The sequence below is a fragment of the Argiope bruennichi genome, chromosome 10 (assembly GCF_947563725.1).
Source record: "Argiope bruennichi chromosome 10, qqArgBrue1.1, whole genome shotgun sequence".
In the NCBI taxonomy this organism is placed as follows: Eukaryota; Metazoa; Arthropoda; class Arachnida; order Araneae; family Araneidae; genus Argiope; species Argiope bruennichi.
Genome location: NC_079160.1, coordinates 9,156,533 through 9,168,735, shown reverse-complemented (window position 1 = coordinate 9,168,735; position 12,203 = coordinate 9,156,533). Strand labels below are relative to the sequence as shown.

General features: G+C 30.3%; 1 protein-coding gene across 1 annotated transcript in view; it reads left to right on the top strand.

Moving 5' to 3' along the window:
- Positions 1 to 12,203, top strand: part of LOC129988026 (uncharacterized) — a 43,692-nt gene that overhangs the window by 21,181 nt on the left and 10,308 nt on the right. The window contains exons 12-14 of the mRNA XM_056096103.1: positions 7,667 to 8,215; positions 9,127 to 9,491; positions 11,381 to 11,525. Coding sequence (XP_055952078.1) covers positions 7,667 to 8,215; positions 9,127 to 9,491; positions 11,381 to 11,525 — 1,059 coding nt within the window. The remainder of the gene's footprint in view (positions 1 to 7,666; positions 8,216 to 9,126; positions 9,492 to 11,380; positions 11,526 to 12,203) is intronic.

Here is a 12,203-nt window from a genome sequence, read left to right as displayed (position 1 = left end):
TCCATTTTTAGTTTTCACTAACACTACTCTGATTTTATTATCTTTACCATAATACACTTCAAGAATTCGACCAAGAGGCCAGTTACACACAGACAAATTTTGTTCTTTCAAAATTACCATATCATTTATTTTTACATTATTTTTCTCAAAAAACCATTTATTTCGATTTTGAAGTGTACTTAGGTAGTTATTTGACCAACGTTTCCAAATCTGTTGTACAATTTTTGTTAGTTTTTGCCATACCTTTAACCTGTTATCAGGCAGTTCAGTTAAACTCGGTTCAACAATTGCTGAAATCGGATGACCAACAAGGAAATGACCAGGAGTCAAAACATCAAAATCGTTAGGGTCACATGATAAAGGGTAGAGGGGACGTGAGTTGAGAATTCCCTCAATCTGGTTAAGAATCGTTAAAAATTCTTCATAAGTGAATTTTAAATTACCCATAATTCGCTTTATATGATATTTGATGGCCTTGACTCCAGCCTCTCAGAGGCCTCCATGATTTGGTGCTTTTGGTGGAATGAAACTCCACTCAACACGTTCATCACACAAAAATTTACTCATATTATTATTACTATTACTCAGAATTTTTTTCAGTCTCTTTAACTCTAATTGTGTGCCTACAAAGTTGGAAGCATTGTCTGAAAATATACGTTCAGATTTTCCTCTTCTACTAAAAAATCGTTTTAAAGCCGCAATGAAGGCTTCGCTAGTTAGATTTGAAACTAATTCAAGGTGACATGCTTTTGTGACCATGCACACGAAAACACACACGTAAACTTTATTGAAAACACCTTTTCTCTGATTAGGATATTTAATCCAGAAATGCCCACCGAAATCTACTCCCACTTTGCTAAAAGGAAAATTTTGAGAAATTCTCTCGGTTGGCAATTGACCCATAATTTGTGAACAAGTAACGGGTTTTGCTTTAAAACAAATTGTACAGTTATTAACTAATTTCCTGCACTTATTACGACCATTTAAGGGCCAGAATCTCTCTAACAATAGACAATAAAGTTTGTGGACCTACATGCAATTGTCTCTTGCGAATCAATTCAAGAATCAAATAAGTTAACTTGTGATTCTTAGGAAGAATTATTTAGTGTTTTTTGTCATAATTTAAATTACTATATGCCAGTCTACCTCCTACTCTTAGTACCTTTTCAGAGTCTAGAAATGGAGAGAGATTTTTTATCTTTGAGGGCTAACCATACCCTTAGTGGACAAGTCCTTTAATTCTGATTCAAATTCTACCTGTTGCACCAACTTCACAAGCGTAGTTTCCGCTCGTTGGACTTCGGATATCTTCAATGTTCCAATTTGTTTTTTAAATGGTTGCTTACAATTATCGATGAACCTTCTCATTAACATCTGGCAGTAACTCTTCGTCCCAGTCTGTTTTACTTTGCCAGATTTCTTGAAATAAGATTTTAAATCTTATAGTGAAGGGGGATACAAATCCCATTGGATCAAATATTCTGCCTGCGGCCAGCAACAAGAATCGTTTAGTATTTTTCCTTTCAGAAGGAAGTCCAATAGACCTTTTAAATTAAGACTAACATAGTCATTTTGAGGACTCCACGAAAGTCCCGAAACACGATGTGGTTGGTTCACGAAATTGTTAATAGTTAAATGGTCGAAATGTTGTGTCTGTATTGTTGCATTAAATCACAGTCATTTGAAATCCACTTCCGCAAATTCATCCCTGCATCATCCATGATTTTTGCTGCTGTGTTTGACAAGTCAAATGCTGATGATACGTCGTCTTCACCAGCAACGAGATCGTCCACGTAAAAACAACTATCGAGTGTCCGCACAGTAACAGGATATTGTTCCTTATATTTCTCAATATGGGTTTTTATAGTTGCAGCCAATAGAAATGGAGACGAGTTCACACCAAAAAGAACTCGATTGAATCTATACACTTGAACATCGTTTTCACTGTTAGCCACAAGAAACCTAACTGTGTCTTTATCTTTTGGAGTCAAAGAAATCTGGAGAAAGCCTTTTTCCATATCAGCTAAAATGGCTATTTTGTTCAAGCGAAAGGATATCAACAAATCAAAAATGTTTGGATTTAAATTAACTCCTTGATGTAAACAATCGTTCAGCGATAATTGTCCTATTTCATGTGCACTAGCATCAAAAACTATACGTAATTTTGTTGTTAGAGATTCATTTTTTATTATCACTTGGTGAGGAAGATAAAACACTGGGTTATTTGTTGAAGCAAACGGATTTGTTACCCTCTCAATTATCCCCTCATCTAGGTAACCCTTTAAAACTTTACAATACTCAGAATACAACACCTTATCATTTTGCATTTTTCTCATAAGACTGCTGAGTCGTCTTTTTGCTAAATCAAAATTATCGCTCAACTCATTACTATCTCTTTTCCACGGGAGTCCCACCTCATACCTACCATTTTTAAAACATATTTTCCTTAAACAATTCTAAATTCATGTCCTCCTCACTAGTAATACCCTCATCCTTTGACACCTATTGATTCTAACTCCAAAAAGGTCTTTAATGTTGTATTTAAATCACTATCTCGAATTAAACCACAGTGAATTTTGTTATTCACCTCCTCATCTACACTTCCGCTAGCGACATATCCGCACACTGTATATTGCAAAAGTAGTCGAGAATCTCCTGTATAAATTTGACCTGGCCTAAGCAATTCATAAAATATTTCTGCGCCTAATAAAACATCAATTTTTCCAGGAATATTAAATTTGTAGTCTGCCAGCTCAATATCGTTAGGTAAATCAATTGAAACATTAATCATTCTTGACGGAATTAAATTGGTTATTTTTTTGACAACTAGCAAATTAAGCTCTTTTTTAAAACTCATATCAAGATTATTTATGGTTGCCATAACACACCCAATAACCATCATTGATGAATCATTTAAACAAGATACAAGTAAATTAAATTTCTCATTCCTCAACTGCAATCTATCCGCACAATCCTTCGTTATAAAATTTGACTCGCTTCCTCCGTCTAGGAGGCACCTCACTTCATGTCTCGCGCCGTATCTGTCTCGTATTAAGCATCGCACGGTACTTAATAAAACTGTTTTTGTTTTGTTTTGCAAAAAACTCGTAGCCACTACTGATGCATTTCTCTCGCTCTCAATTTGGGGGAAGGCAATATTTGCTGACCCTCCCTGACTCTGACTGACGTAAGCATGTGCATTTGGATTCAACGGCGTCGAATCATTGGCTCCTGTTGCTGTTTGTGTCTGGGCGGAAGAGTTATCTCTTTTGGGATAATGAATTAATCTGTTGTGCGGCTTCCCACGAAAACAATTTTTAGCTCTACATGACTTCTTAACAAAACAATTTGAGGAAAAACGTTTATAACATAAGCAATTAGTTTTCACGATATCTATTCTTTCGTCAACGCTAAGAGATTTGAACACAGGACACAAATACAGCAGGTGGGATTCCTTTGTTTTACAACTATTTACAATGCATTTCGCATTTTTAAAGGAAGACAGATAAACACTTGAAGTATTTTTTGACCCACGCCTATTATTTTGATTACTGACATCATAACGCCGCGGTTCATATTTTGATTTATAATTAGGTATTAAACTTTGTTCTTTAATTTTTCCCTTTGACGATATGAAAATATCGCATTCTCGGCCTAATTCATGTGGTTTAAACCACGTCTCTCCTTGTTTTACGCCAATATGAGTAGTTAATTCTCTATCCAACGTCTCGATTATTTTATCTGACACTATTAATTCACAAATTGATTTTAAGTCTTTTACCTCCCATAACTGACAATAGTATTCAAAGGTTGCACTCCATCTAGATGCGAACTGCACATAACTTTCATTGGGTAACCTTTGTGCCTTTTTAAAGTGATTTAGACATTCTTGGGGTGTTGGTTGAAACTCCTTTAACACTATGGCTTTAAGTTTATCATAATTACTCAGATCTTCTCCTCGAAGATAAACCATGAAATTACACGCTTTCTCTCCAAGGATATTTAAAAGATTTTCGGGTTTTAATTTCTCAGGAACATCTTTGGTTTTAAATGCCTTCTCAATCGACTGAAAAAATAAATTAAATGACTCGGCTCTCTGAGGAATCGGAATAGTTAAGAGTTTTAATACTCTTAATCAAACTCTCTACATTACACTCTGTTCCGATTGTTTTAATGTCATTTTGTGATGGCTCACTCTCTCGAGATTGTTCACGCAATTTTGCAATTTCTAATTCCCTTTTTAACTGAGACAGTTTAATTCTCTCAAATTCTAGTCGATTTTTGTTTTCTAATTTTTTCCGCTCAAGTTTATCTTTTCTCTCGTTTATTTCCTCATGTACACAGTCAACAATAGTTTTATACGATTCTTCATCTGTTTTATAAATCTTACTCTCCTGTATTAACTCTCTTAAATCTAGAACTTTAGCATTATCAGGTATAGGTAATTTTAACTCCTCGGCAATAGCCTTTAACTCCTCTTTTTTAAACTTAGTAATACTCATTTTCACAAAAATTAACTCAATCACAAATGAAATTAATAAAACACAAATTAATTACGTCTTAAAACACTAGATATAACAATATCAATATCATAAAATTTGAATAACTAACCTCTCACCAAGTAACAATAACAACTGAATCTCCGTGAAACCCAAACTTGAACTCTGAACAACACAAGACTATCGCTTTCGTTTTGAATTAATTTTCAATGCACTATTTTCAAAATTTTTGTTCTTCGGTCCCAGCCACCTCCGCCTCGACGGACCATGTTAATTCGCCAGTTCTACGCACACATTTAATGTAATTCACAACACAAATCAGATGGCAGAGACTTTAGAACAACTCCATTTTATTCGCGTGCTTTCCACTCTCTCTCTCTCTCTCTCTCTCTCTCTCTCTCTCTCTACACAGCCACTCTCATGTTACAGAATTATTTTCGCTTCACTTTGGGGGCGCCACCATACAATCATTTCACAACACCGAACATTAATATCAACAGTGCACTGTTTTAAAATTCTCAGAACTTAAATTTGAATTTATTTTGTGTGGGAGTACTTGAAAGTGTTTTATTGAATGCTGCTTTCATATATTATAGCTGCCTTCGGCCAATAACTGATTTGCTGAGAGTGTTGATTATATTTGTATTTATTGAAATTTCTTATGCATAACGTAATGATCATTGTTCCTCCCAGAAAATATTTTTAAGCATCAAATTGTTGATGCTTAAAATTCATATGGAACATATCATTGTAAAATCAGAGCTGTATTTTAATAATGTTACAACTGTTCTTATATATGAATCATTCTATTACATCTATTCTGTTCATTGTGTATATCAGTTATTCCAATAGTTAAATAGTTAGCCTACAAATTATGACTTAAAAACAATTTCTGTATTAATTTCAGTTGTAAAAAAACAGCCGTAAGTCTATAGTGATCATATATGAAATAACTTTTTAGGCCTTTAATTCTCGCATGAACTTCATTGCTATTCAATGTATGCAAGTAAAAAAAAAGTTTCATTTCTAATTTTTTTTTTATTAGAAATTAAGTTTATTATAGTTATTTAAGATTTCTTGGTTTATTTATTAAGTATTATATATCAAATATTTAAAATATAATGTATGAATCACTCATGGCATATTTTAATTTAAAATTATTTTTTCTTGCTGTATTTTTTGTAGAAATTTTCATGAATTCAAATTTTCAGATAAATTGTATTTTTGTGGAATCTTTAAATTACTAAAAATTTACTCTTTTCATTACTTCTTTTTTTTTTTTTTTTTGCTTTTTTTTCACATTGTTTGCTTATATAAATATGATTTGTTTCAATAGGTCTATAATTGTATACAGAGATAAGCTATCATTGGATATTCATAAAATAAATATTGAAAAAGAAAGGAAGATTTTTTAAATATTGGATGTCAAACAAAAATGCCCTTCCCCCTCCACTACCACCATTCTGTAGAACGCTGTAACATAATAATAATAAATCCAAAATTGAGCTGAATTTCAAATTTTTTTTCTAGCATGAAAATCATTATTTATTTATAGTAATTTTAATAGTTTGAAGTATTATGATTTAACTCTTTTTTACAAAATCATTTAAATAATAGTTTTAATTAAATCTGGAAAATATTTATTTTCAGAATTTACACATTTTATACTTTTATCACCTTCTAGAATGTAGTTAATGGAATGTCTCTTTTAATGGAATTTTCACTCGCTTCTAGATTTGGTAGAGTTTTGAACTGTTCACATATTTATATTCTTTATATCTAAACACAATTTTAATATTTTTAAAATTTTACTTATGAATTAATCTGTCAGTTTGCTTAAATTTTAATAACATGTTGGTGGTACCATTTGATACTGAATTTGAGAAGAAAAAAAATTGATTTAAGATTCCATATTACATATAATAATAATTAATCATTAAATAGTACAAAGCAATTAAAATCAAAGTAATTCTATTCCTTTGTTCACTAACAAATATGTTTTTTTTAAAAAATGCTTTTTTATTAAATTTATATTATGCTCTGGATGAAATATGGCTTGAGAATGAAGTATTACCAAAGATCATTTTTAGTTGAGCCCCATTCTTTCTTAAGGCCAGTTCTGCATGTAAATTGCTCAGATATTAAACAGAATTCTATTTCCTTAACTTTTTATAGTATAAGGGAGAAAAGATCAAATATTTGAAAGAACAGTGAGAGTAGTTTAAGTTTCAGGTCAGCAGTGTAATCTATTATTGAAAATTATTTTTAAAAAATTAATAAAATAGTACATAATATAAGGATCTCAAAAAAATCTGTCCAAATGTATATTTCAACTCTTTAAAATATATCTTTAATAGCTCCCGATCAGTCTCTCCTGTAGTCTCTCTACTAACACATGCATACGTATTTTGTTTTATTAGTAGTAAGTAGAGTTTAATAAATATTGAATACCAAAAAAATCAGTTTTTTTTAATATCAAAATAAGTATACTTTATGAAATATATAAAATTTTGCTTTAATTGTCCACAATATAAATTAAATTCTTTAGCTTATGAATTACAAGATTTTAAAAATATCTTTAAGTGTAATTTTCAGTAGAAAATATTTTCATTCTATGCAAGTATTAGAAAACAATATTTATGGTACTTGTTCATCTTAATCATGGAAGCACTATATTTAATAATGCTGCACTGCACAGCAATAAATTTTTGTATTTTAATTTTGTTTTTTAATTAGTCTTAAATAATTAATAAAAATTTGATTATCAGATTTTTCAATGTTGGTATTTTTAATAAAGAAGATGCAATCAAGCTATTATTTATCTATTATAAATTTTAATTTAAAAATAAACTCTTATTTGAGAAAAATTTTATACATTTTTTTTAATTATTTTTTTACATATCAATAATTAGAATAATAATGAAATAATATTAGAAAATGTGTAAAAGTATGTGTTTGTGTTATTTGATTTTTTTAAATATGTTTAAATTGAAATTATTTTAAATTATAATCATTGTTTTACTACAAATATTTCACTTTGTAAAAGATTTGAATTTTTTTTGTTGGTTATTTCATTTTGTGACACAAATCCTATAATTTATAGTTTTAATAAAATTTCACTAATAACATGGTTTATTTCTAATGCATTAATTATTTCCTTCATGTAGTTGTCATGCAATCAGCTAGTAGTCCTTGTGAATCTCCAGAATCAATTCATCCCTTGCATCAACCTTACAGAAATTTCTCTCTTCAAAATGAAGTGATAGAAGAAGAAATAACAGATGAAATTGCCACGCCATCATCTATTCACTCTACTGCATCCTTCAGTAGCAATGAAGATTTTGTGGAGGAGGAAAAAATGTCACAAAGTTCCGAGTCATACAGTGAAGAAATATGTGAAACTTCTGTTTTGCCTTCTATGGATCACTTTTTCAATGAAAGCAATGATGGTTCCAGGTCTGACATTAGCAATTCAGACTGTTCACCAGTTCATGGTGAGAACGGTGTAGTGAACAACATTTATTATGTAAAAGATTATGAAAACAATCGTGTTTGCAAGGATTTACAAGATGTTATGTATTCAAAGCAACCCACTCAATCAGTGTGTTGGCATTCAGATGAAACCTTAGACATAGAAAGGAACAGCCCAGTCATTCTAGAAGGTCAAGAGATTCTTGCTGGTGGTGTTCTAGAAACTTGCGAGATGTCTGTTAAAGGTATGATTGGCAGTTCCTAGGGTATGAATTTCCAAAGATTTGAATTTGGAATTCCAATATTTCCAAAGATTCGGAAAAACTTGCCTTAGTTTTTAGAGAATCGTACGAAAATTGAGAACAACTAAAAGCATTTATCTAACTTTTTACTTTCTGTTATGTATACTGCAAGCATAAAACACCCCACATTATGTTAGTTTTCTGAAAAATTAAGGAGAAAATTGCTTTGACTTTTGTCCACCTTCTGGGTGAAAAATATTTTTGCACCCCTCATCCTATTTCACTCAGAAATATTTTTGCTATCCCAACTTCAAAAATGAATGGAAATGAGAATCATTAATTAATCATAGTTCAAAGTAGTAAGAACTAATTATTTAGAAGTATTCTTTGATATCTTTTGAGACAGTATTTTTAAAAAAATTTTGAAAGAAAGAAACTTTGTAGAATTTTTCTTGACTCCAATATTTTTCTGCCTGACCTCTCTTTTGGTCTTTATGGCCCAAAATTGAAGAAACCCTTTTTTAACCCATTAAAAGAAATCTTTACTATAACTCAAGCAGTTTTTTTACTAAAGCTAAATATATAGCTATCCACGCTTAGCATTTCCTGTTTAGAATATAACTTACTGACCAGTGGTTAAATTCATACATAATTTGCTGTTTTAGATATTCTTTTAGGATTGACTAGTATGTATACTTCTGTCAATTTTAAGTACATATTACTACTACCTGCATTTTGAAAGAATATAGTTTTAGCACATATTTTTAAAGTTTCTTGTGAAAGTCCAGAAAAATTAACAGAACTTTTAAATGTACATGTATAGATACTGCATTGCCATAACTCTTAAATTTATAAATTCAAATTTTAAAAGATGACCATGATAAATTATCATGTTGTAAATTGTTTTATTTTAGATATTACAGCCACATTAAATCAGCTTGAAGCAGATGACTCTCTCAATCGTCAAACTCTGAATCAATTAAGCATTTCCCACAGCCCTTCACCTTATAGCAGTCTAGAATCGTCTCCCTGTAGAGAGGCATACACTCCTGATTTTGAGAGCGATAGTGATGATGGTGGCACATCATGTAGTTCCACATCAGGATCTTTTGAATGTATCCACAATAAATTCAAAGAGACAATTGATGTATCAAAGGCTGGAAATGAAATTGAATCATCTGACAGTAGTCGAGAGCCAAGTCCAAAGAAAATATTTTCCAAGACATGGGATTGCCATGCTACACCTTCAAAGAGTGTTCTTGTAACACCAGAAAAAAAAGTATTGTTACAGTCGATAATAAAATTTTATTTTATTTATTTATTGTTAAGTTAGTTGCTAAATATTTTTAAATTTTGTTCAATGACATTGATATTTAGCTACTGGACAAATCGGGAATAGCTAATTAAACGGGAGTCGGGACTTTGTTTCAAAGGACCATTTATGTTATTGTGAAATTAGCTTTCTATGTAGCTGATATTCAGTGCATCTTATCTGCAAATGAGCCATAGAACTATTTATCAAATTTAGCAAAACTGCCAAAAAAAAAAGAGAGAGAGAGAGAGAATAGCAATCAGTAGGGTAAGATGCATCACAAATTCTAAAACAATGGAAGAAATATCTAAAATTGTCTTTTAAGAACTTTCTCTTAATATGCTCAAAAATAACTTTTTTTAACATATAATTTATTATTAAGCTGCCTTTGGTAACAGCTGATTTGCTGAGAATATTGTTTGTGTTTAATTCCAATTGATTGTATAATACATTACATGATGTTATGAAACAATTATTATTTATAAAAATATTTTTTATGAAATTGTCTGATTCTGGAAAAGTTAGCACATCAATTCAATTGTTGTTGCAAAAAGACAATTTTTAAAATGCCCCCCCTCCCCCATTTACAGGGATGTGATTCTTTTGTGGATCCACGGTTCCTCACTTTTATCTGGATTTCTTATCTTTCTTTTACTTTTTTAACAACAAAAAAAACTTTGTAGTTTATTACAAAAGAAATAATCTTCCTACAAAATCTGTATTCGTAGGAAATGGTATTTGAAAACTTGCAGATGGAGATGCCCTTGGATAATTTGCTCTTGCAATCTGTGTCGACAACTGATTCTGTTTGTTCGAAGCATTCTCTTTTTTCCCATTAATGAAAAGTCTTCTTGATCTGGCAACTAATGCCATTAATGTTGTAGAAAAAAATGCTTATGACTTGGAGGCACACAAGTATGTTGTTGCATTTTATGGCAACGACAGAAGAAGTGGCCAGTGGATAATTCATTGATGGAAATTAAAAATTTCTGACAATTTCCACTAATATCAAAAGGGCATGTGCCATGCCTGATCTGTTTTCATAGGCCTAAAGTTGAGGTTTAATATCATGAACTTGGTTGTCACTTTTGAACTTTTTTCAGTTGTATAAAACTTCAGTTATTCAATTATATAAAAAAATTATTTAAAGATAAAGTGGATAAAATCTCTTTAAAAACATGAATTCAAAGATCTAATTTTTATACTGAATTTTAAAAATGTGCATTTTTCAAATGTTGTTAATTTCTGTGTTTAAAGAAAAATGAAGCAAAAAAAAAAAAAAAAATATCTATAAATTTTTTTTTGATAATTTATTTTGTTTTATGGTTATTTCCCTCCCCCTGCCCTTATAAGTAGATCTATATGAAAAGTATACTTCTTTTGCAAAAGTTGAGGATGATGGGGGAGATATGGTTGAAAATTTAGATGGATATTTTTAAAATCCTTAAAATATTTACTTCTGTGCTGTGTGATCTTTTAATTCAGTACATTTTTTAATAAATTGATTAGGTGAACATTAAAGTCTATATGAAATTTACCAGTAATTAATGAATAAGTTTTTAATATACAATTTTGCATTGAGCTGTATAGATTATAGAATTGATTGAAAACTGAGCTTAAAGTATTTCTTTTGCCATTAAAATCTCATAAACATTACTGTTGCATATATGAATTTATGTACACCTTTCTAGATTTTGTAGTGCTTTTATTATTAGTGTAATTCAATAAAATATGCATGTAGCTTTCAACATTTATTCTTATTCATGTGTATTTGCAAATTGCATGCAACATATTTTGTAAAAAGTGAGTTCTCTATGATGTTTAGTTAAATGTTTTTGTTTTCTTTGCACTTTTAGTTCAACTCTTTGAGAAAAAGTGTTTCTTTCCATGAGGAAGACCCTCAGATTGTCTTTGAATATCCACCTGCTTCTGATAGCAGTGAAGATGACCACGTACAGGAAGAAATAACTCCTTGGAATACTGCTTACAATATTTTCGCAGGTATAGATTCTTCTAACATTATGAAAAGTAACTATGCAGCTATGTGATGTTCTTGAATGTATTTTTTTTTCTTTTTAATAATGCTGTTTACTCTGTATTTTTCAAACTTATTTAAATCTTGCTATTGCAAATATCAAATATTTTCTTCCTGTTCAAAAAGTATTTTTAATCAAGCAGCATACTTTTGTTTTATCTTATGAATGCTTAATAGAGAAAAATGTTCTCATTCAAATATTAGAAAAAGATATACTATAAAAGTTTTAAAAAATTAAATATTTGAAATGAACATCATTTAAAAAACATGTGAAGTAAATATACAATAATACAGTCATATCTTTAGAAGTAGAATTTAGTGGTTCTAAAAGAAAGGCTGTTGTTGCATGTAATACTATACTAGGCAATTAACAATGTATTTTACAAATGAGTAAAATTTGTTGTTTTTGATGTATTGAAGGCATGGTATCTTCAGAAAAATGAAATTGTTATCTCTAAGTTAAAACAAGGTGTGGGAATGTCTGAAAATAGGACTAAAAATTTAGATATTATTTAAGCTGTGTTGGCTTTTTTTTCCTTGTACTTCAAATTTATTGTTAGATGCAACCACAAAGTATAATTGTTATTTAACTATACTTCTTAATTCCTTTAGAATTCCTTTTTCTTTGTCCATACACTCCTCTT